Source organism: Ambystoma mexicanum, chromosome 2q, assembly GCF_040938575.1.
Source record: "Ambystoma mexicanum isolate Mex_15411 chromosome 2q, UKY_AmexF1_1, whole genome shotgun sequence".
Lineage (NCBI taxonomy): Eukaryota > Metazoa > Chordata > Amphibia > Caudata > Ambystomatidae > Ambystoma > Ambystoma mexicanum.
In genome coordinates this window covers 988003699-988030083 of record NC_090924.1, presented here as the reverse complement: position 1 = coordinate 988030083, position 26385 = coordinate 988003699, and the positions used below count along the sequence as shown (strand labels likewise).

Here is a 26385-nt window from a genome sequence, read left to right as displayed (position 1 = left end):
TAACATTTCCCAATTTTGCACATAGATGCGCAATTACGCCTGGGATATGTGTACACAATGTTGTGTTTGCAACATTAATACTTTCAGCGCAATCGGTCATTCTTTATAACTTCTGTTCCTTATGCAGTACTGAGTCCTTCTTCAAATGAATAGCATAAAATTATATTTAAAACTACCAACTTTCAGATTTTTCATCATTCTTGTGGTAAAGTTAAATATCTTGAAAGTTTAGTTGCAAAATAGGCTTTTTAAACACCAAATGTCACTTGTCCATTTTTCTTTCTTTTTCCCAAGTGTAAGCAGGCCTCTACCTTGTGATTGAAGCTTCCTGCCTCTCCAACTGGAAGGGTGGGTGTTTTAGCCTGCTATTGTCTCAGCCTGGGGCAAAGGCGCATGTCTAATGTGACTTGAAAAGTCCCATTGTCCTGGGTATTTAAGCCTCCAATTTAGCAATTAGCCTTTTCTTGTTCCAGCAGTTGAGGTGTCACCCTTTCTCAGGGCTAGCACTGGCAGAGCAGGTTTTCTTTTTTCTTATATAGTTTACCAACTCAGACTGGGTTTAACTTTGAGTTTCACCTTTTGATTCTTTACTTTAAACCTATGGAATTAAACAGTTTATAGGTGTATTTTTAACAGTAGCAAATCCTTTTACATTCTTAATTAATCAAGCCTTTACACAATAATACACTTTAAAAATAGGCGATGTTGCTCTTCATTCAGGAAAAAGCACATTAAACTTTTTTCTTTAAATTCGGTTTTCATCTGCAGCAAATACACATTTTAGTCAGCTCTAGTCCTTTCCTTGAGTGCTGGAGTTGTTTGCAGAATGGATAAATGTATCAAGCGTCTGTTTAGAGTCTTTCTCTGGACAGCTGATTCTTTAGATACTGTTGCAAAGAAATAGCCGCTTTTCCTGTGTGAAATGAAAAACACAGTCCCTGGGTTGCTTTTTCAAAGATACTTTTGGTAGAAGCTGTCATTCAAATGAGGCCCGGTTCCTCTGAGACTCAGGAATGATCCTTGGCACTAAAGGGCCCTTTAATCATAGTGGTTGATAAGAAATGAATGGATTTAGCGCCAAAACAGCACTTTTTAAGGTTGAAAAGATGACATTTTAAAGAGGCATTTTGGGTTTACAGCAAAGTAATGCTGCTTCTTTCCTTTGCTCCATGTAAAATATTGCAGAGCACACTGGCATACTCTTGCAGTGAGTACTCTGATCCACCCCACCTGAAATGTGTGTTGGCAGGGCGGTGCAGCCATTTTCTGGTTATTGCAAAGCGCAGTTTAGAGGTCTTGGCGTGCATCCATTTTGTGCTGTTTCTGGCATCAAAGCAGCAAAGTGGTGTAACATAGCACATCTGAGTGGGTCAAAATATCCCACATCTTGGTTGTGTAAGTTCAGAACTCCTAGGTGCTGAACGTTGGCCCTGTCGATCCAAACCGCTTTCTCCTCGAGTTTGACAGCACAGTCGCCTACTTTCTCAACAATGTGCGGACCTGTGAACCTTGGTGTATTCCATCGCCTGATGAAATTTCTGAGGACAATGTCCCCCACATTCACAGAATTTTTGGGTCCAGAGTCTTGTGGTGTGCTGTCGGAGTTGCTCTCTTCGCTGCCTTCTTGGCCTCCCGAGTGGCATCTGGCGAGAGATAAAGGAAGCGCTAGCCACCAAAGAAGTAATGTATTTATGCAACTCCTGTCCTAACACATCTGCACTATTCTCACAGTCTTTCAGTGCCCTTGTGGGAGGAGCCAGGGGGAGATGCATGCGCCATCCCTTCACCATCTCATGGGGTGTGAAATGGTGGTAGGACCAAGGCTTATTGCTCAATGCAAACAAGGTTATAGGTAAGCAGTGCAGGCAATTATTTTTTGTACTCTTCTGTGTCTTGGCTATGCACTCTTTTATGTGGCCGTTCAGGTGTTCACACATCCCATTTGCTTGCATGTGGTACGCACAGGCGAACTTGGGTTGAATGCCCAACAGTGCCTTGATGTGCTGGAACATTTCATTGGGGAAGTGGAGGCCATTGTCTGACCGCAGGACCTCACACACGCCCCATTTTGGGAATACTTCCCTGACCAGGAACCTAGTCACTCTGAGGGTGTCAGCATGCGGACAGGGGCCTGCCACAATCCACCTGGAGAATGGACATACAACCACTATCATGTAGCAGTATCCTTGGCAAACTTGGATCATGTCTACATAATCCACATGTAGATGCTGGAATGGGCCTACTGGTCTAGGTATGGCTCCTCTCACAACTCTCAGGGTATGCCCTGCTGTAACTGCTGGCAAGTCAAACAATTGCTCACAATTCAGCCACATGTTCTGCCAGATTAGGACAGAATCATGTTTCTCCAATGCGTGTAGCAATGACCTCCTTCCCTGTGTGTGTTGGATAATGCAATTGTGTCAATGCAGTGTTCAATAATGCTAGTGGCATCACCACTTTGCCTGTTTTATCCTGCCACCATCGGGCATCCGTCTAAGACATTGTGTATCCCCTCCTGGTCCACAGTTCCTTCTCTTCTCTGGGTGCAGCTCCCTGCAATTCCATAATATGTGCTTCTGGCAGTACATTGTACCCTTCCTTAAGTACCATATTCCTAGTGTACTCTTGCGCATTTGGAGCTCCTTCAAGTTCCCATGGTTCCTCAAACCTGTGCACTTTGCCTCAAAATATGCTCCTTCATTCCCCCTGGAGATGGGATCTTCCCCTTTAGTGTGTGCTTTGCACTTCACGATTTCTATCTTCCTTGGATAAGCAATTACTTCAAACAATGTGCCCAATAAAAGTGCATGTTGTACTGGGGTCCCGTCTGCCCTTCTGAAGCCTCTCCTGAGCCATCGTGACAGTCCAGAACGTACCGTTGACGTCACATAGGCGGAGTCAGAGTATATTGTTATCTCCTTCTCTATGCTGTTTTCCAGTGCTAGTATTAAGGCCACTAGTTCTGCTGCTTGTGCTGAGTAATGGGATGGTAGTCATGCACTGGCTACTACTTCACTTGTCCCGTCTTCCTTCAGTCTTACTACTGTAGTTCCTGTATGCCTGACTCCATTTGTCTGGTCAATTGTTGAAGACCTTTCAGTGTAGAACACTTCTTCCCCCTCTAGTGCATCCTCCACTACTATGCGAGTGTGACTGATAATTGTATGTTTGTTGTACAGTCATGTGCATATTCTCCTACCTATAGGACATCTGCTAGAAATACTGCTGGGTTAACAATCGTGCATCTCACTATCTTCAGTCCAACATTTGATAGTATCACCTCATATCCTGATTCCCTTTGGGTCGTTGGAGTGCTCTTTGGCTTCTGCAGTATCGCAAAGAGGGCGTGCGCCACATAGAGAGTGGTGGTGCACCCCATGATTATTGCTGCTGACTTCTCCACTGCAAGTGCAGCAGCTGCCAAAGCTTTTTTGTACTGATAGTGTCCTCTCATTACCAAGTCGAGTTTCCCACTGTAGTAAGCTATTGGCTTGTTTCCCATGCTTGTCTTTTGTGTCAGTAGTGCCTTCATTACTACACCGTCAGTGTGAGAAAACAGGACAAATTAATTTTTGTTATCTGGGATCCCTAGCACTGGTGCTATGCATATTGCCTCTTTCTACATGTAAAATGCCTCTACCGTCCATATCAGTGTTTTGTTTCCTTTCTGTGCTTCCTTCAGGGCGCCCAGTAGGGGCCTCCTGTATTTGCTGTAGTCAAAGATGGGGTGATCTGTCAGCCATTTTGGGACATTGTCTGTCCAATGTATAGCACCTCCTTCTGACAGTACTGTAACTTGTCCACTTTATATCCTTTGTCAGCTAACACACTCAGTATGTGTTCTGAGTCGTTCCTACACTGCTCTTCTGTCGTGCTGCAAATCAAAATTTCATCTACGTACTGCAAAAACGTGCTCTCCATCTGTATGTTGCTCAAGTCCATTTCTATCACTCTGTTAAAGATAGATGGTGACTCGCAGTACCCCTGTGGGAGTCTTTTATGTTTCCACTTCTGGTTTCTATACATAAAGCTGATCAAGTCTTGTGAGTCTGGGTGTAGGGGTACTGAGAAGAATGCATTCTTCAAATCAATGACTGTGAAACAGGCATCTTCTGCCGGAATGCTGCACAAAATTGTCGCTAGATTTACAACTAAAGGATATTCTGCTTCTACAATGTGGGTGATTTGACTTAAATCCTCTATGAAACGCCATGACCCCCCTTCCCCTTCCTCACTGGGAACACTGCTTTATTGCATGGGGATTCTGAGGGTACAAGGATGCCTCTCTCGATCAGGGCTTTAATTGCCTCATAAATGCCTTCATCTGCTTCTTTAGTTAGGGGGTACTGTTTCACTCTTGGTAAAATTACTCCTGGCTTCAGCTTGATCCTTCACTCCCCCTATGCTCTTTATGTGGCCCATGTCATAGGGATTTGTGGTTCATAGGGTGCTGGGTACCTTGGCTATGTCCTCCTCCCAGAATGAGGGTGGCGCCTCCAGCGCCATTGCCATCCTCTGTGGTACCTCCCTGTAGTGTATCTGTAACCAGTAAGTGACACTCATCTCAAACACTATCTCTATTTCTAGTCTCTCTTCCCGGAGTAGCTCTTCATTTGTCACTGTGGTAAACCTGCACTTCTCTGCCACTGTGATCACTGCTCTCCATGCCCATGTTGTGTCATCCATCCCATGCAGTGCTATCCAATCCTCTCTTGCCACCACTGCCTCTATCTCTATTGGCACTGTGGTTCCTTCCTCCTCGTCCATTGGTAGCGCAGGCCTGAATGGGTATTTGTTTGGAACTTGCCACATCTTTCCTGCAATTCCTGGAAGCCATGCAATGGCAATGTCAGTTCCGTACTGGAACATTTCTGCATCCACTGGCACCCCCCTCTGTACTGTGCATCCACAATATGCTTGAACAATCTGTTTTACATTGAGCATGTGTATTCCTGGGGTAGCGCACACTATTCCCTTGTCTGTGAATTAAATGGTCATGTTGAGTCTGCTCAGAATGTCTTGTCCCAGTATGTTTACAGGTGTCTGTCGAGAGTAAAGTAAAGGCAGAGATAGATCATGATCATGATCTCATAGAAAGTGAGATATCGTCTGTGAAAGGAACCACTTCCCGAGCCCCAGAGAATCCTTGAGTGTTCATGGCATTGCCTGACAATGTGTATGCTCCTTCCCTAATGCAGGACCTAGTTACCCCTGTGTCCAAATGTTTTGTCACCTATCGCCACTCCAATGCGAGGTTCCTCCGCAGGGCTGGATGTGATCGACAGGATGGGACACATCAAATTCATCTGTGGGCTGTCCTATTGATGGTATAAGGACATCTCATTCCATGTAAAGGGGTTGTTCCCTACCATGGTAACTCCTCCCAGTTGTCATACAGGAACTGTCACCATTGAGTCCACGTGTGCTAGTGCGTCATTGTTCTGTATCTGTGCTAATTGCTGTGTATTCCCTCGAATCTGTGGTGCTTGTAAATATTGTGGTACTGGTGCTGGCATCTGTGGTACTTGCATTTGTGTTGGTGGGGCTTGTACTTGTGGCATCTGTCCTTGCTGTTGTTGGTCCTGTGCATAATAATCGTCCTGGTCCCTGTGATAGGGCTGCTGGCACTGCGCCCCCCAGTTTTGTTGCATCCCCCTGTACCTACACATTCTTGGAATCTATCCAAACTGCCCACACGTCCAGCACTGTGGTGGCTCCCTCCCTTGCCCTTGGAAAACCCCTGAAAAAAACCCTAGGTTTTGCTGCATCTGTTGGCCATATCCTCAAAACCCTCCTGGAAAGCCCCCTTGGTTATGATGCATCTGCGGTCTGAAGCCACACTCTCTCCGATGGCCCCCCCCTTCCTCTGAACCCTTGTGTGGGCGATCCGCCCCATGAACCCACCCCCATGGGCGGTACAAACTGCTGTGGCTGTTGCTGCCGTCCCTGTGGGGAGGGGCTGGTTAATGCTGCCTGCTCCATTGCGTACTTGGTTTTTCTCTACTAGTTTCGCTTCATCTATCTTCCTGTCTTCTGCCTTTTTCTTAATCTTCTCCTGCCATAGCCTACAATGAGGAACTATTGTGAGCTGTATGTCTGGCCACCCCTTCGCTGCCATCCCTGCCAATTTCCTTAACTTTTTCTGGACAGGCTCTGGTAGATAAAATATTGCTACTGTTTGTCCCACGGCTCTCGAGTTTCAAGGCGCCAAAGCTCTTGAATCTCCTGAGTGTACCACAGAGGGTCTTCGTCCCCGATGTCTGATGTGTGCGGATTGTGTCCCTAGTGCTTGCCATACTTAGTTTGCAAACTGCGACCCGTTGTGTGCTGTGTTTTGTGTCGTCACCCCGGGAACCCCACCCACTCCATACATCATCAGCTGTTTCTCCTAAGATCGACACTAATAGTCTCTTTAGGTCTCCCACAGCTAACCTATGTCCCGCTGTAATTTTCTCCATCTCATAAATCCACTTTCCAGCCCCTGCACTCAACGATGGTAGCCTACACTTCACATTCTCCTTGTCTGTATGCTTCCATGGTAAAAACTGAGGTTATACTCTTACCCTCTCCAATAAGGGCATCTGTGTGAACCCCGCCTCCTCCTGATGCATCCTTCTGGTCAGTTTGACTTGTCGGTCCACTCTCTCGTTCTCGATGCCTGCGCATACATCTATCGGCTCTTGTATGGGCACTCTGGTACTGTCGTTATATCTCCTTGTTAACTGTCCCCTTGAACAAGCCATAGCTGTCTCCACTTTTCTTCATCCTAGGAGGTCTCGAAGTCTGTCGATATATGTACTGGTGTCATGTAGGGTGGGTAAGTCGGTTGACAGTCGCGCCCGCTCATTCGAGCTACCCCCCGTTTCTCCCCCTGTGTACGTCCTAAACTCCCATGACACCCGCTGGGATGGCCCCGTCCCCATTGACTGGGGTCAGAACTGCTCCCGCCTCTTGTCCTCACTGTTCCTGTCCTCACTGTTATACCCTATGTCCATGTTGCTACAAAAATCATCTGCAGAGCTCAGTCTCCTCGATGTCAAGCCCATGCTAGGCTTTGTGCTGTGGTCGGTGTCCCTCAAGTCATACCTGCTTCTTCTCCCACAGGCCCCTAGGCCTGCTCCGTCCCTCTCTGCTGTGCTCCTACCTCATGAGCTTGTGCTGTCTGGTTCTGTCCGTCTGTCCTCCTCGAGTCTGTTGCCTCCCCTGTCTAGAGCTCTTGTTTCTTCACCGCCCTTAGGGCTTGCTTGTCCTCCTCACTGCATGCTCGTTCCCTTGTCAGTCTGTCCAACTAGAACTTCCTCTGTTGCCTCTCTGCTAACTTGCGTTTTTCCCGCTCTGCTACTTCACTTTGCCTCTCGATCTCTTCCACTTCCCTTGCTCTTCTGTCCACTTCTGTCCCGTTGCTCCCTTTCTGCTCTCTTTCTTTCCTTGAGGTCTTTCCATCCTCTCCTCCCACTTTTTTATGCGCTCCTTCGCCTCCTCCTTCCTTCGTTTCCTATCCTCCCTCTCCAGCTTCTCTTCTCTTCTCCTTCCCTGTCATCACGTTCTAAATTCTCCTACTGCTCCTTCTCCTTCCTCTCCTCTTCGTCCATTATCTCCGCCCAGTCTGATGCTTTGCTGCTTCTCTTCAGACCCTCCATTGCCTTAGTCGCCCCTTCTGCCTCTCCATCTGTATTGCCATCCAGCTTCAAGGGTATCTGTCCTCCTATCCACTTGTTCGTGGCTATGCTCCCAAGACCCTCCCGAGCGCCCCTCTGTGCCTCGCTGCTTGCCTCTTGATCAGTAGCTGGCTGCCCTGCACCTTTCGGCCTCTCGTCCTTAGTATATGGTGGTTGCTTATATGGTGGATTAGAGTATTCCTCTGCTGCCCTTAATTCTTGTATTTGGTACATCCCTTGCTCATCATCTGTGTTGTCGGATGCTATACTAGGAGGGACATGAGGTGGTGCAGAGGGATGAGTCCCTGGCTCCTTGGCCTCCTGCTGGCTCAGCATCCACTGACGCCTCGCAGCATCCTCCTCGCCCTCATGAAACATGCGCCACAACTTGAATATGGCCATGCGTTTTGTTAACTTCTTCCCCTTATAGGTTCCCTGTATGTGGGTCAGTAGTGATTGCTGCACATCTTTGGAGAAACTTCCACAATGTGGCCATGGTTTAGTTAACTGCCCCTCAGTACTTTTGGACCATTCTATGCTATACTTGAAAATCTTCTCTCTCTAAGGCGTGAGTGTCTTATGCAAGTGCTGAAGAGGCGTGTCCCCCTGCACTTCCCATAATACATATTTTCGTACCTTTACCTTACCTAAAGTCGAGGGTTTTGACAATCCGCTGTTTAGGGAAAAAGGTACAATACAATGGCAGTACTTTTCAGTTTCAACAAGCCTGTCTTGAGCCACAGTTTATCAAGCGTGCTCCACGCACTACCCCTCCTTCACAATCACTGCCTCCACAGGCACACCCACAATCCTGCGCATGTGTCTTCCGCGCACTTCTGCTTGTTCACCTCGTCTGCCAACTCCAAGTTGCCAATACTAGCGCCTCACCGTCTTGTGCTCTCCATGTTCTATGTGTAAACCTATGGGTGACATCACCAATCTAAGCAAGGTAGTGCTGAACAATCAAATATCGCGCACCCACTGCAATAGCCTGTTACTCCCAAACCACACAAAAACCCCACCGCTGTCTTTCCGCCTCCAGGCAGAATATACCAATATTCTCTTGTGATCGAACTGTACCTGTTGCGTCACCTAGTGTGCGAAACTTCTCACTCCCGGAGACTTAATCGGTCAAATCACCTTCCGCAATCTAGGCTAGCTTCCTTGACAACGGTGACGAGGGATACCGTCATCTACGACCCGAGCTAAAAAGCCCAACCGACAGGAAATACACTTTTTTACATATCTTTTGTCATCCTCAAGTCTCTAGGTTATTCACCAGAACCGTTTACCTCTAAAACCGAATATGCCCTAAACATAGAAGAACATCTACCTCTGCTCCTGTCTCTACTAACCTTGACAATAGTAGACAATACTTTGAAAATATTCAATGATACTAAACAATACTCCACACTACTCAATACCCTCCCTCAGACCCACAGTTGCTGTTAGACTGGGTCAATACTTACACTCTGTGGTCTGCTGGTGCAGCACAGCTGCTGACTCCCACAGAAGGTGCAAACTTCACCGTCCTGGTCTGCATGGACACCTCGCTGACTTCGGGCAGGATGATTTCCAGCTCCTGACAGCGTTTCCACGGGCATGTGTTAACACTATATCGGTGCAGACGGATATTAGTGGCACCTGCGTGGCCAAGGCAGTTTTGGTACTCCGACCACCTCACCCTTCCGTCAGCTGCTCCTTTCAAGTTGGCACCGCGCCAGACTCTCCTGTCCAGGTGCCAAGGGGCTGTACTACACCACGACTCAGCCTCACTCAATCTCACAGCCTGGCTTCTGTGTCCTTAGAGTTTGGATCCTTGTCCCTGCCACAAGACTGCCAAGAAGTCCTGGCCCGGGGGAGAACTCTGGCCACTTTGAAGTGTTACAAGAGCATGTGGAAACACTTTCAGTTGTGGTGCAGGAGCCAACGGTTGTGGCCTCCTGCCGTCCGGCCACAAGACATTTTGCCTTATTTGTTATCCTTGGCTCAGTCAGGCTTGATACATTCTTATATCAAGGTAGCTGCCATTTCCAGATACAACCGTTCTGCAGGTGTATCATCCCTGTGGTTCCACCGGCTAGTGAAGGAATTCTATCATGGGCTGTTCAGGTCTTTTGCACCAGTCCGACGCCCAACTCCAGCATGGGAACTGAATGTGCTGCTCTCAAAGCTCATAAAACCGCCTTTTGAACCTCTCCACAAGCATCCGGTTCCACCGGCTAGTGAAGGAATTCTATCATGGGCTGTTCAGGTCTTTTCCACCATTCCAACGCCCAACTCCAGCATGGGAACTGAATGTGCTGCTCTCAAAGCTCATAAAACCGCCTTTTGAACCTCGCCACAAGGCATCCATCAACCATCTTTCCTCGAAGACCTCTTTCTTGGTGGCCGTAACATCGGACAGGCGAGTGGGTAAAATCCAGGCATTTACTTGCAAACCACCTTATTTGACATTTCACAAGGAGAAGGCTATCCTTCGTACTAACCTGACGTTTATGCTTAAAGTGCTGTCCTCATTCCATCTGATTCAACCAGTGGTTTTGCTTGTTTCTTTCGGCACACCAACATCTCCAGCAGAGCGGCAATTACATATGGGTATCCCTTCTGAAGTACTATGTGGCATGTACTAAGTCTTTCTGTTCTATGGACCAGTTGTTTGTGTCTTTTGGCCCAAATGGACCAGGGAAGGGTTTGTCGAAGTCTTCCATTTCAAGGTGGATTGCTGACTGCAATTTCCTTCTGCCATCAATGTGCCAGCAGGCCCCTTCCGGGCATACCCTGGTCTCACTTCACCAGAGCGGTGGCTGCTACCACTGCCTTCCTCTCTGGAATCCCGCCTGTCATCTGCTGTGCAGCTACCTGGATAGTCTAGAGTTGGCCAGTCGGTTCTGAGGAACCGTTTTGCATGAGGTTAGTAAATCTCCGGTGGTAAATTGTGCTGGGAGCTTGCCTCCGCCCATATATATTCTTTGTTAATACTGCTTTGTAATCTAATGACAGCATGCGATTCTCTGAAAGGTCCAATGCTGGAGAAGGAATAAGTTACTTACCTGTATCTCTGGTTCTCGAGCATTGGTATCTTTCATAGATTCACTTCAGACGCTCCCACCTACCCGGCATGGCTCATCTTTTGGCTCTTATTGCATCTCACTTGCGCTTGCCAAATCTGATGATGGCCGACAGGGGAGGAGTTAAGGGTGATGTTCCTATTGTCTGTGGGCAGTATGACCCAAAATTACTACTAGATCACAAATGTCACTGAAAGTTCCAGTTTAAGTTTAAACTGCTCTGTTATAGAGGATTCCCAGCCTGACAGCTGGGAATATTCTCAGCATTTGAATCTATGAAAGATACCAATGCTGGAGAACCAGAGTTAAGGGTAAGTAACTTATTTCTTAATGTGGCTGGAGGATGGAAACTCTGTCTAACTAGGTTGCGTGTACATTCAGGAAGTGTACATCTGGTTCACCAATCATAATGGTAAATTGGATACGGTCATCTATCTTATTCAGATGTTGAAATAAATTATTCAGAGTATCCTTTGTCCCTCTCCAAATGCCAAAGACTTCATCAATGTGTCTGCCCCAGAATCAAATATACTTTGCCACACAGGGGGGGAAAGAATATTATCTGTTTCAAACTTATACATAAAACCATTGTCCTAGGCTGGAACCATGGTGGCTCTCGTGGATGTACCTGAAATGTGCAAGTAAAACTGGTCTTTGTCTAAAGTATCAATTCTCTAATATAAACATAAGTACAAGCATGATACATTCCTTTGAGGCTCCAATCTCTCCTTGCTACAGTAGTTGCTACTCAATAGGCTCGATCCCTCAGGATTGGGGTATTGAGGTGTATAGATTGTTCACATCTGTGGTGAATAAGATATATAAATCTTCAAAGTCTATTTCTATACATTTATTAAGAAAATTAGTAGTGTCCTTCATATGTGTGGTAGTGTTTTGAATAATGGGCTACTCCCTACTTGTTGTACCTCCCTAGTGGTTGTAAAATACCATCCACTGCTCATACTATGGGTCTTTCTGGTGGTTTAAACAAACCCTTAGGACTTTTCGGTAGTAAATAAAAATTAGGTTTTCTAGGGTACCTGCTATATAGGAAACATTTAGTTTCCACCCTCTCTCTTCTGTGTCCTTAAGAATGGTATATAAATTCTGATGTACACTGAGTGTAGGATCTGAAGGTAGTCGCTAAATTGGATGGGACACTCCGTCTCATAGTCAATGGTATTCTATATAATTTAGGTGCCCCCTTCATCTGCAGGTATATGGTAATCACCTGGTCAGAGAAAAGAGATTTGACAAGAGATAATTCTCCTCTATTAAGATTGCTATGTGTGGGTCGCCTGTATGATATGTGGTTGTTGTCATCAGTAATTTAGGAATAGGAGGGATAAAATCGCTCCTAGGTTTGAAATCTATGTAAGGTATGTCTTCTTCTGCAATCCCTGTGTCTTCCACTTCTAGGTCGGCAAGTAATGCTTTAAGATGTAACTTTCGTGTGAATCTGAATAGGTCTACTTTAGTATCAAACATAGTGGTTCTGTATGGAGGCACATAATTGAGACCCTTTTGCTGAGTGCTAATTTCTTTTGTAGTCAGAATCCTGTCCAGGATTTTTACAACTAGGTTCTCCGTTGCTGGAATCTCGTTTGTATCTGAGGATTTCTGGGGTCTCTTCTGTCCCCCACCTTGTTCTTTTGGTCTTGTGTTTCTGTCTAAAATAAACAGACCGTGAAGTGCCGGGTTCAGTCGGGGGTACACTTGTAGGTCCTCCAATCTAAACCCAGGCGTTAACCATGGTCCTATTAGCTCCATGGTTAACGCCGGATTCCACCATGGTGAATGGCGGAATTACCACCCCATTCCAAGGTTGGCGGGGTGGTAATTTCCCATTCACCATTGGCCCTTCCCCATTCCCATTCTTGCCCCCATAGGGCTCAATGGGAATGGGGAAGGCGGTAATTACGGCACCGCAAATTGCGGTACCGTAATGACCTCCAAGGTCCCTTCCTTAACGGCTGGTAAAACCAGCCGTTATGGTAGGGACCCGCAAAGGGACCTCGTAATTGGCCGGTAAGGGATTACCGGCACCACTACCCTTACCGGTACTAGGGACCCGCAAAGGGACCTCGTAATTGGCCGGTAAGGGATTACCAGCACCAGTGCCCTTACCGGTACCGGTAATCCCTTACCGGCCGGGTCGTAATGAGGCCCATTGTGTCACTAGTAATCCCTGTTGGGATTTAGTTACTGTTGTCGTTTTCTGATGCAGAAAGGTCAGAGGAGCTGCTGCCTGTCGTTGGTCTAGTGTTTGTATATGGTTTATATTTGTATGCCCAAGTGTAAAACTCGTAATTTAAGTAGTCACATGTGTCACAATGACATGTTTGCACTTTTTGTTCTAGTTCTAGTCTACATTAATATTAATTTCTTCCAAAAAATCTTCCCTACCCAGTGTTTCAGAGTTCACTCTGAATATTCTGTCTCTCTTTTACTAGGTTCCCTAGTTGTTGAGATAATCCCTGAATGGTCAAGAGAATGAGATCTAGTGAGCATTTGTTAAGAATGCACACAATTGGCTTTCTTTCTAGTAATTACATTTGTCACAGATTTCTTTGGTATATTGGGCAGTCATCTGAGAGACTCATCAATCATGGCTTCCTTCTCAACCTTCAGCAAATTACATCCTTCTCTTCCTTTTTATTTGTCTGATTCGTACCTTCCCTGGTATTGTACTTTGATTGACTTTGCGCTCCACGTAGCCTCTGCTCCATCATTATCCATGATGTCATCACTTCCACCGATGATGACATCACAGCGCTGCATCGTACATCCACACCTGGGCGTCCTATGGATTTAACCATTAGGAATCCATCACTCTCACCTCAACCCAGCTCGGCAAACATCGCTGCAGTACCATGCCACCTTTTGCCTCACGGCCATTAGTAAGTTGCCTTATTGTGGACTCTGCTGTTAAGTGTTCACTTATGATTTTCACGAAAAATGTGATCATGCTTACCTATGCTTCTATAGCTTGATGTTTTGTATTAGAGCCGTGATCTCTATCAGATACACTCTTGCTGTTTCTTCTTTCTTTTGTTTGACTCTTTTTGGGTGAGTATAAACCTTTTGGTGTTTACACTGGTTTTGTCGGTGTTCTCTTGGGATCTACACGGTTTGTTTTGGCTTTATTCCTGGCTACTCTGTGCATTACACTTCATCATTTTAAGACACATGGGTATCTTTGAGTTATGCATACACCAAATACCAAATAGCAGTTCATACTTTACCTCAATACAGAGATGGGACAACGTGCTTCCTATTGCTGTCATTTGAACATTTTAAATTGTTGTTCAACTATTTCTTCTTGTTTTTGGTATCCTTGTTTTGTATGTTGCATGCACTGTTCTTATTATGCCTTGTGTAAATTCGATGATGTCTTTATAGATGTGGTCCCTGAAGAAGGGCATTTTTAAGTCTGAATAGAATGGATCATCTACTACCAGCTCAATCCCTTAAATCTCCTGCAACTCGCAAACCTCTGACTGCACATTTCTCAATGTTGGCGTACCCCAAGGACCAGCGTTTGGCACTTTGCTCTTCTCTGGAAGACTTCTCATCCTTGGATTTCACTATCAGCTTTTTGCTGATGACATTCAAGTATTGTTCTCCTTTCCCTTCTTCATCCAGCCATCTTGGAATGGATTATGAACTATCTCACTGTCGATTCGTTACTCTGCCCTGCCCCATGTTGAACTCTAAAAAACTGAAGTCCACTTTCTCACGGCTTCTAGTGCCATCCCTACATCCACCTCCCCCCCTACCACCATCTGCTTCCCGCCTGACCTTCTTGCTCCCTCAAAATCTATTATTGCACAGCGCACACCTAATGGTTTGCTAACTCTTGGTGTTTGAAGGAAAATTTGTGGGGTGCCGGGGAGAAAAACAACCTTGACACTGGTTTGTGTAAATCTATGATAAACCAACAGGTGTCCATACACTTATGGAACACTCCCGTCCCCTGTACACCCTTTCAATTGTAAATACAATCAATATTTTTTACATTTGTCATAATTATTCAAAACAAAAAATGATTTGGGAAACCAGTTTTTAGTATAAAATCATATATTTCTAATTAATTGTTGCTGTAATACATCAACTGTTCAATTCATGAAAACATTTACTTCCGTATTAAAGGCATACCATAAAAAATGCAGTTTGTGAAATTTTGTACAATTCTCTTTCTTAAATCTCTTGGTCCTTATGGGTAAACAAGTGTTCTTGGCATTAACTCGACGCGTTTCGGGGTTTAACTTGATCCCCTTCTTCAGGAATTGTTCACCCACTTTCACACTTTCTTTCTTTATCTTTTATCTCAATCACCTATAACATATAATTCTACAATTAGATTCTGTATTTGTGTAGTCAGTTATTCTGTCATGTTAACATAATCACTTTTTGCAGTAATTATCATATAAATGATCACTTATCTCTAGGGAGGGTCATTATAATCAGCGGTTTGGAGTTAACTCATAGTGTCAATCACCTTAACTTATAGGGAATTAAAAACAATTTAAAAAGACAAGAAAATTGTTGTTAATTAGAGAACGGATATGTCTGGATATAGAAACAATAGATAAAATCGTGATCTGTGGTTCCACAGTCTGTCACTCGCTAGGAATTAATTTAGTTAACAATTACCTCGGGGTCTTGGGTCCAAGCCTCTATTTAGGTGGTGTAGAGTTCAAATTGTAAACAATTTTGCATTGTACAGGAACTCCAATCTGTATCAAGATATGGGTTTTATCAGCAGCCTCTGGTGGTGTTTGATCCCAAAAAAAAAAGAGGGAATCCCGCTTGAGTGTATATATCTAGTGGGGGTTATAAAAAATAATGATAAGTCGAACTTATGTTTAAATATAAGGTTATGAAGTCCTTTTGGTAGTGGTTATAATTACATTCAGTGCATCCCCATGGACTTGTAGCCACTCACCTCTATTTAGGAGTCTATGTGCACCCTTTTGATGGAACGCCATTCAGCTTCTCGCGGTGTTCGTGCTGAGAAGCTAAAATGGCCGTTTATTTATGGTATGATGTCACGTTCATTACACGTCAGCGTGTGACGTCGCGACGTTCGCGCATATTCGTGTATGCGTTTGTTGTTGTCAACATGATAAACCGAAGTAGAATGCCCCGTGTTATTTTGGACACTGTATGTGTCACCGTTAACTTAAAGTCTATATGTTGCTACGGAGTAATAATAATGTTAAAAAAGGGACTTATTATGAAAAGGAAGTATGGTAGTCCCACATGGCAATGGTATTAGCCCCATAATTCGAATGTGTTCAGAAAGGCATAAAAGATGATGCATCTATGCGTTCATTACTGGATTATGGTAACATGCTCACAAACTAAGTTGTACATTATTCAGTCATTAGGTTTATGTGGCGCACGTGTGCCATATTGTTGTACATTAGTAACAAGATGTAGAAGTATACATTGCATTAATTTCTTGTCATAACAGATCTGGTTAACTCTTTATAATCTTTGTTTGTAACACCGTAGTGCAGTGGTGGCACGATATAAAAATTGTATATTTCATAGTTGGGGAAAAACACTTTGGGTTAACATGAGTTTGTACTGAACGTCTTGTACTGTAGTTTGAATCCTCCTGTACCTCTGAAATCTCAAATCATATCTATGGATGGATTTTTCGCTAAAGATCAAATACTCCTGTCAGTAAAGTCTCATTTATTTCATAAACTTAATTAGTGCTCAAGCTTGGGACGATTGATTATTTATAAAAAGCAGGCCAAGCTATATTCTTCATTCATTCTTGCTCCCTCACCCAGGGCTCACAATCTTGGGGTGCTATTTGATAGCGACCCACGACTGCAACAGTTCATCACTACCACTGCTGCTCGTATTAACCTCCTCAACATTCAGAAAATGTATCCTTTTCTTAATTGCCACTCTACAAAAACTCTAATCTCCACACTCATGCTCTGCAAACTTGACTATTGGTCAAGCCTGCTCCTTGGCCTCCTCTCTACTCCTTCCTCCCTTTTTAGAAAAAGTCCTAAACTTTGCTACCCACACTCTCTGCAACCTACCCAGCTCCTCCCCACTGCTAAAATACTGGTTGGCTCCCCAAGCACAATAACACTCGTTTGGAGTTCCTTTGCCTAATGTACAAAGGTATCTATCGACTTTCTCCTCAGTACCTGTCTGATTGTATCTCAGTTTACTCACCATCTTGTTTCCTCCAATCCTTCTCTGCACTTAACCTCATTGTCCCATACACTCCTTGTGCCTCAGCTCGCTTACGCTCTTTCTCCCTACTCGCCTCGCTCTACTGGAACCCACTGCCCATAACAATCAAAGTAGATCTCCTCAAAGCTCGGCTTGAAGTTCACTTACTTGCTAAAGAGGGAGCTCTCCTGCCCCCTCCACCATCCTCCCTATCCGACCCACCACTGCCTCCAATGACGCTTAATATCGTAATTGCATATATTTCAATACATGTATAGTACTCCTCTCTAGTTTGAAGCACTTGCCCCCTTGGGTTAATGTTACCTTTGTAAGTCACCTGTTTTATTATATTCATTATTTTCTTTTTTGTCTCTGGTATGTGTCCCACTTTTTTTACACCCTCATAAACTGGATCCCCATTTGTTACCTTTGTGCTCATCTTTTTGCTATTGTACAAAAGGATGGAAGTATGAATCTTAGATGTTTTCCTAATTGCATTAACAATACTATTTGAGTCAAAACCCTTAATTACAACATTTGTGCACATTATCATCTGTATGTTTTGAAGCCAATTGTATTTCACTTTAGCTTTTCTTTTTTTTCTTTTTTTTTAAAAAAGATAACCAGGCGCTGAAGTTTGGAACATTAGTCAGCACCTCCAACACCTACGATGGAAGTGGCACTGTTACCGTGGAAAATGACAGTCCTCTACTTTGGACCATGGGCATTAAGAAAACAGAAGAATAATTCCAATGGCAGTTTCAATAACGGAAGATTGAGTTCCTAAATAATACACTAAATTAGACATTTCTTCCAGAAACCTTTGGTGCAAGCCTTCCGGCAATGTTTAATCAATCCAGCTTTAATTCTTAGACATGAGGTTGGTCCATGTCGCTGATCCAGTTCTGTGGGGAGAGATCCCCCACTGACGAAGTTGCCACCTCATCATCGACTAGAGTATTGCTGCAAGAATTGGATGCCTGTGTCTTAGCTTTTTGGCTGGTTTACAGTATTTTCTATCGCTTCCTTTTATTTCCAGACATGGTCAGGTGAGTATGTTGGATACTGCAGTACTATCACACACACTCCCAGCACCAGGAATGGACAAACAGATCATGGACATAGAGTGTATTTACTGGCCCACTGGAATACACCATGAGCAGCAGACTGCTTCCGCCGTCCGTCTTGAGGCCCTCTTCATGTTTTTTTCCCCCCTAAGTCACCACACTATTTACGCCATTTGCCACATGTGCTTTCTACGGGGACCACAGCATTTGCACTTTTCCATTTGGCAGACCATCTGTTGAGCAGATGTGCATGCCGGGTGGGAACCACAGCCTTTTCCACCACCCATGTTTTTCAGAGACCTCTGTCGCCATGTAATGTTAATGCGAGCAAGGTTCTGGGCCAAAAGCACATTCATTATCCCTACACACCCGAAATGCTCAGAGAAGCTAAATGTCTCACTTTACTTTCACCCAGCCATTAGAAGTGTGTGATGCAAAGCAGACACCTAATGATCTCACTTGGTTCATATAAAGCCTTTTCCTTGATTTCAGATTTTACTCGTAGAAGCTGTAAACACAACAGGCAGATGTCCTGCAATCAAGTGCTGTAGCAAGAATTTGTCTTGAAGCTTTAGTATGCTGAGACTATAGGGGCATGCTTAATAATAAATGTTTCTTAAGCGTATACATGGGTCGAAAACCGGTGTCCTGTGTCAGAAGTTACGAGAAATGTATGTCCCATTTTATCAACACCCCAGATTCGCCACCACATACACCTTTGTCTCCATCAAACTTGGCCGTTCTTCTCTAAGCTTCCTCGCAGCTTCCCCGTTTCCTGATGATGATTTGCAGTTTTCCTGCTAAATTGCTCTTTATAGCTAAAACTAAAAACCATATTTTTTCTCACTTCCATAAATCCATTGACACCAAATCCTTGAACTTGATTCAGAGGTTGATCATGGAGAACCATTCGAAGCCATTGCCTACTTCTTTTCCCGAGACACTGTAAACTCTTAAATTGATTTCATTGTCTAGTTCCATGTGGAAACCCACCCAATAATCCAATGCAGTAACTATGACAGCAGGAACAGCTGTAGAGAAACTGGCAGAACAAACATTTGTCTGGGTTTTAATTGGGTTTTACACGATGAAAATCATACATGAAACAGTAGGACACGTTTAGTGGGTTGGGGCGGTTTACACACAAGTTTGCTTTGCTGGAATGTGGGTATTTATTTTTTCACACGAATTTCGAGTGGAGACGAAACTATCGCCACCATTGCTGAATCTGTTTTGATAAGGTTGAGATGGTAATGTGTTCTCTTGATTTCCTCTGTTTTTTCTTACGGTCACCTTGTGGTGTGCTAAATATGAACTTGATTTTCTCATTTAACGAAATGTCTCTATGATTGTAATGAAATGTCTGGTTTTTTTTTTACATTTGTAAGGTTGAGTACAAAGAACCAAAATCACAAATAAAAACACATTTTAAAATCAATGGGTTGGTTATGTAAAAATTAAGTTCCTAACAGAACATTCTGCAACTTTGAGGGGCATGGCTTAGTAACACCATGCTTATGCCTGTAAAATTCTCCTTCGCCTCCTCAAGTGGCACATTCGATGTCTTCAGTGGATCGCTCCTTTAAGCCTGGGTCTGTCGACCAGCGCCCACGTGACTCTTATTCCGGTTCTGAGGCGAGTTTGCCTAGCCTTTATTTGTGATATGCCATTTATCACTGGGCGTGTCAATGTTCCGATCAGAGACTAAGTTTACAGCGGCACAGCCTTACGAGCTTCTAGTTTCTGCCAACCAATTACGATTACACTCGTCACTATCCAGTCATATCACTAATCATGGCTGCAGTGTTGCTGTGCTTACTACTGCGCATGGTCAGTGCTTATGAGAGAACATAAAATGCTTTCAGTTTCGGCATATCCCGACTGATGTTCCTCTTCATAGCTGAATTCCTTAATTTTGTGCAGTCCTGTTAGATAAGGATCTCTGTTTTCGATAATTAAGTCCAGTCTTTCCTAAATGTTCAGCATTGCAGGCAAGTTACTTGTTCTTACCTTTGCTTAGTTTCTTACTGACCAACCGTCCTTTGATTTGTCAGATTATTTGTGCTCACCACCGGTTTCTCCGCGTGCATATTTGTTTTGGGAACACACAGCGTATACTTGCATGCACCTTTAAACAAAGGTTATTCTTGTAGTGCTCGTGCATTGAATCAAAGATGATGGCAACTGTCCAATCATGTTTGAAATGAGGTTCTGAGGCCATGGATTAAATATCACAAAAGCTAAATAAAATCAAGAAATGAGGGCTTATTGTATGACCCCGGGTGCTCCCGATAGCACGCAGAGGAAAAGGCCATATGAGTTTGTTCCAGTTTTGCTCCCGTACACTTTGAAATTGAAAATACTTGTACACAATGTTCTAATTAATGTCGGATGCAGTAACTAGAAGTTAATATCTTAGCTGATGTAAATGAAAATGTATATTTCCTTACACTTCATTGAGCACCGCAGTTTGACTGTTTAAACGTGCAAAGCGTAACATGTACGATTACCCTAATCTTTCAAAGAAGTTAATGGGTTCCTGCAGTGATATTTGCTTCATTTTATGAACACTCCTCTGGAACATAAATGCAAGGACTGGGGGTCAGAAGGGGTAGAAAGGTCAGAGCCTGTGGCCGGAGAATAAGACTGGCATTTCCATATGCCTTGTCTCTAAGAAAGCTGAGGGGGTGAAAGGTCATAGACTGTGCAGGGCGATGGTGGGATGGGAGGGGAGCTCTGGGTTGAAGGACGGCGTACAGTCCAAGGCAATGTGCCTTTCTGGTTTGACTTCGCATGCAATGGCGACAGGTGCAAAGTTTGAAGGGCCTGTCTGCTGCCCCCTGGTGCTCCTCAGGCAGAAGCTCAGAAAGCGGGCACCTGCCATTCTTGGCGTGTTGCCAAACGCCAATACAAATAATATATACAATCCTTTGACAGATTCATAATATGTGAACATATTTCCTTGTGCATACCAATAATAATTTTTGAATTGAGAATTCATATTAGGAATTATATTTCTTTTGTGATGTCTAAGTCAACATATGCACCAGACATCTCGGCTCCCTTCATGATTGGCTGTTATGATGATGGTGAAGATGCACAGGCTCAATATTATTTGGAATTACCCCATGGGCATTTCATTTTATTATTATCTCTTCACTTTATATCCCTTCTTATGTAATGTGTGAGTGTTAGGTGTTGTAGGTATGTGTCTTATTTCAATGCCATTAACAGGTATGGTGAAGACGCAAGACTGTTTGACAGACACTGTCTGTATATTATGTCGATTGAAGCGGACTCCAGGGCTTTGAAGCACTTCACCTGTGTATAAGCGCTCTATAAATGAACAATAAATAAAGCATGGAAGGTGCTGAAGTATATGTTCTGTTGAGGCACTAGAGGTGTCACATGGTACGGACCACATGAACTGAGGGTTTGAGCATGTAGCGATGGAAAATTACAGTTTGGAGGAAAATGTTGATCCTGATTGCCATTCGGGGAGAGGCATTGCTGAATGATCCAGGGAAGGTGTTCAGCACAGTGGAGACATCTTCAGACGTTTCCAATTGTTCTAGAAAGATTTCTAGGTGGAGGAGGGAGGCCTCCTCCTGGACAGTGGAGTATTGTACATCAGGGTGTTCTTTAAGTTTCAGTTTTGGTCAAGAGGTTGTGACCTAGGAAGGTGGAGCTCTGGTGGGTCAGGCTGTTGCAGAATTGTTCTGGTAGAGTGAAAATAAATGCACTTCTGTATATTGTTTTGCAAAACCATAAAGCTCTCTGTCTTTGCTACTATCTGAAAATGGTTGTGTAAGTTGTTTCTCCCACCACAGACAAGATCTGACTCCAGAGGCAAGAAACGGGGTGGGGGGCGGAGCCCTCGATGCAAAAACACAAAGGGCCTCATTAAGAAGTTGCCCGTGCAGTAGAAAGTGTACTGGGATTACCACACCTTTATCACACTGCCAAATGTAAAGTTGAAACCCTGAAAAATGCTTTTATGGCGAGAATATTACCTCCACACCATACCACTGTCACAAAATGTAATATCACATTTTCCCAAAGGAGTCCTATCTGACTCCAAAATAGAAAATAACTGAAGGGTCTGCATGATTCATATGGACCCATCCCCATCATGTTACTGAATGGTCACACTCTGAGTGAGGGCCAAAATCTTTTAAATAAAACTTTGATCCTTGGGGAGCCAGGAGAAAATGGTCATTAGAGAGGAAGTGCTAGTACGAAAAGGAATGCAACAGGCAAGACTGGCCGTAACACTCTTGACTAATCCCGAGTTTAACTAAAAGGAATGCAGGTAGTCCAAGGTAAAGAAAATGACCTTAATCAAGACAAGGGCCCCACTGCAGCCATTGTTCGAGTGTATCTAGAAAGAAAAGAAAAACGTATTAGGGCTTTTCTTTGAGAAAACACAGTTAATTTGTTATGATGGTCAGAGACGAGTGCAAGGGTGCAGAAGGAGGAGACTGGCACACAGGTGGCATGCTTGTTGGCAAAAACCTACCTCCACTAAAATACTAAGGATTCAGTGAGGATGTCAATTTAAATTAGGAGTCCACTGTCCTGTGGCAAAACCCTGCTTCTCCAGCATTGGATCTTTCATGGATTCACATGCTTAGAATATTCCCTGTCGTCAGACTGGGAACCCTCGGTACACTTATAAAGCCGTTTTTCCCTAGGAAAACTTTAACACTTTTGTGTCCTATCCACGTCGTTTTTTGGGCTACCCACGCATGCCCCAATAGGACGTGGCAGTATAAATGCCCCGCCCCCGCGGCTCCCTTCAGATTTCAACCGTCTTCCAAAGTAGTGGGATCACCTCGCGTCATCTACTATTTTGTCAAGGTTGTTCGTTGTATTTTTTCCTGATGTATGGAAAAGCTCTGTTCCGCCCGTGCGCTATGCGGGCTGAAGAAAGTGTATGAGGGGGATGGACATATGGACTGCATATATTGTCTACACCCTCACCAGTCGGCAGACAAGTGCGACATATGTAAGGGCTTCTCCCAAAAGACTATTAAAGACCGGAGTCGGCGGTTAGTGGCCTGGTTGAGCGATGGAGCGGGTGCGTACCCGCCTTCGGAGGTAGGCTCCACGTGCAGCATGGCCTCGGCATCGAAATCTTCAGGGGCCCCTCACCGTTCGGCACTGGCTGAACCCCGGTGACGAAACCACACCCGGCGGAGAAGGGGTCGTCGGGAAGCCATTCCGCAAGGGAATCTTCACTGAAGAAGACCTCATCATCATCACCATCATCGAAGAAGGAGAGAAAGGAGAAGCTGAAATCTTCCTCAGGTGATCACCATAGATCATCCTCGAGTCGAGAGTCTGAGAAACACAGGTCAAGTTAAAAAAAAGGCGGGAACACCTCAGGGAACTGCGCAGGCACCACCGTCGTCGACGGCGAGGAGATCGTCGACTGCCTCACTACCAATGACGCAGTTGGTTTTGTCTATTGTTATGACGCATGTGGTGGCTACGATGATGGCTGGCCCAACTTCAGCCTCGTCGACGGAGATCCCGCAGGAGGCCTGGCAACCGGAGGTATTCGACCCGGTTTTACCAGAATCTTTGCTGCAACAAGAGGCAGCCTTGTCTGTGTCCTCTGTGGAAGAGGAGTGTGAGAGGATAGCTGGGCCTACAGAGCTCGGGCTACAAGGGGTTAGCAAGCTGACTCTTTCCAGCGGAACTAATATCCCAGTTAGAACCCCTCTTCTTAACCCGCAGTCTGTTCTATCACTGGAAGTTCTATCGACATTGCAGACCTTGTTAAATAAATTGGACAAGTGATTACCTCAAGTGGCAACTCCGGCCAAATCGACCGTCGACGAACCTGGCCCTTCCCGTCAGCCAACTCCGATGATGTCGACGGCTGTACCGATGCGTGAGGACCTCACAGGTGCACGCCAGGAGGAAGGAGAGCTACCCGACTCAGACTCAGACAGAGGGTCCTTATCGGATGTTTCGTTATCCCCCTCTAGGGATTCAACCTGGGAGTCGGAGGCAGAATTCGAAACCCCCTAGAGCCCAGCTCAGTCGTCTCCTCCGGACGACATTGGGTCGTTCCACGCCATGATGAGCAAAGCGTGTACCGAATTCGGATTGGCTCAGGGGGAAGAGAAAAAGGACTGTTTTCTATTCGACCACATGGGAAAGAGAAGGAGGTCGGTGTTCTCAGTACCCATCTTGGGTCACGTGTGGCAGGAGGGTTTACAGACGATGTGAAGTGGGAGAATGGAAGACCAGGCTCCCGTCCTTCACCTCTCGCGCTTGGCCTAGAGGATCACGGCCCAGACACCCGCCGCGAGAAGAGTTTGTCCATTTACCAGACGACCAGGTACCCTGGTATAGGAACATACGGATGTGTCCATCTGCCTGCCCAACAGCCCGCACTGGCCATGCCGACACCTGCGGTTCGGATCAGCTAGACTAAAATCCACACGTCGTTAGAGATGCCATGACGACCTAGACAATGGGAAGCACTTCTGTACAAATATACACACTGAACATTTCCACACCAATCTACACGAAGAACATACTCAGTGCTCTGACGTAGGCGACAGGCATATTCACGGACGTGCATCTTTATTATTTTTACATAGGCTTTCAGAATGCAGAAACGCAAGACACATCATGAGCTCATTTATAACGCTTGCTCACGCTTCTCTTGAAACCCATTACCACCATAGAGGTATAATGGAAACACGATACTGGTCATGGAAATATATGCTGTTATAACCTAAAAGCACCTATGCACCAAACGGACTAATTATGCACCAGGCCCAAGTAGGCCTCAACCAAGAGCTCCTGTGGACATTAACAAAACACGAGTCAGGTTGCTGATCCTGCAGAAAGAACCCAGTGGAGCAACCAGCCAAGGTCGTAATGTTGCAAACTCACATTCCAAGAACAAATCATCAAAGGCACGATGTTGCAACCTCGCACTCCGCGCACCAACGTTACAGTCACGCCGGCAAATTAAACCAGACGCGCAGTAGAAAAAGCAATATTAATTGTGCAGAATTCTGCCTCTTTCACGGTCCCTCCCCACGTGACCAAGCCGAACCTGACGAGATGCCAAAGCCCAGGAGAAAAAGGCGTCTGGGTCCCTCGCTACGAGACACAGGCCAATACACTTGAAAGGCTCAATGGACATCTGCTACAGTGGGAGCGGTCAGCCTTCCACCTATGAATAAATCCTCACATTGTCTGCACGTACCCATATTGAAACATTGTTGCAATCACAGGTACACCGAGAGCTGGGAACAACGGTGGTCCCAGGCTGGGAAGCTCACGGGTGCACCAATCAGAACATGGGGCCCTTATCTCAGACGTCAGTAACATTAGCCAATCCTCAGGAGTCTTCATGTAACAATTCTTATGTATCTAATTGTAGGGACAACCCAGATATACCACCTGACTACACCTTGTCCACTAATATCATTCTCTATATGTGTACTATACTAACCCTACCACTCGAGCAACCAATTAAGAGTGGCGATAGGTTTTTTGTTAACTTTTTGAAGTGACGCAAGTAGCGCGTCATAATGCAGTAAAAAGGGCCTGCGAGCCCCACGATTGTGTGTGTGTCAGGACGAACGCGTACGCTCCTTGACCCATCCCTGCCGTTTGCATAATAAACAGCAGAAGTCACCTTGCTCCTTGTGTGTGTCTCATACTCTATCTCATCTGGGATATACGGGAGGAGTTGGGGCCTCCCTGCCCGGAGGTCTGCGGGCGGCCCGGCCGACCCCGGCAGAATTTCCCCCCGACAAGTTGGAGGCACTGCTGAGATCTGTTTAAGATCGACTTTTATTTTTAATTTTTCCAGGCACTCCCGTTGCGAGGAGGCCCGGCGGCGCGGCCCCCTCTGCCGTTGCCCCCTTCTGAGGACTACAGGACCATCGCGGAGCTGCGAGAGGACCGGACAGCGCAATCCGGATATTGGCCCTCGGGAGCCGGTTGAGAAGTATCCCGCCCGCGGTCGGCGAGTGTCCAGACGTGGTCCAGACGAGGGGAGGTGGCGAGCCGCTTTGAGGGGTGCACGCAGTCGAGCGGCCCTGCATCGAGAGAACTTGGTGAGCATGACACGCACAACAAGCAATGCGAAATTGTGAGGGAGGGGGAGGAAGTAAATAAGGGAGGAGGGAGGTGTTGTACAGATGCGCGGCGAAGGTTTAACCAACTTAGTGTTGCTAATGGAATGAATGGTAGCGAAACGAGTGCGAGAGCAATCGGCTACGTCACGAGAAAGAGGGGGGCGGAGCACGAAAACATCACATGCGACCGCTCGTAAGACACTGATTGGCCTAAGTCGCGACTACGTATGAGGGTGGGTGTGTGTGGTTTCCTGCGATTTGACATTTA

At 45.3% G+C, this 26385-nt stretch overlaps 1 protein-coding gene across 8 annotated transcripts in view; it reads left to right on the top strand.

Annotated features, from left to right (window-relative positions):
• TPK1 (thiamin pyrophosphokinase 1) overlaps positions 1-19441 on the top strand; it is a 2318051-nt gene extending 2298610 nt beyond the window's left edge. For all 8 annotated transcript variants that reach the window (XM_069648300.1, XM_069648302.1, XM_069648305.1 and 5 more), the window contains one exon: positions 17556-19441. In XM_069648300.1, the coding sequence (XP_069504401.1) occupies positions 17556-17683 (128 nt within the window). In that variant the 3' untranslated portion in view covers positions 17684-19441. The remainder of the gene's footprint in view (positions 1-17555) is intronic.
• The last annotated feature ends 6944 nt before the right edge of the window (positions 19442-26385 follow it).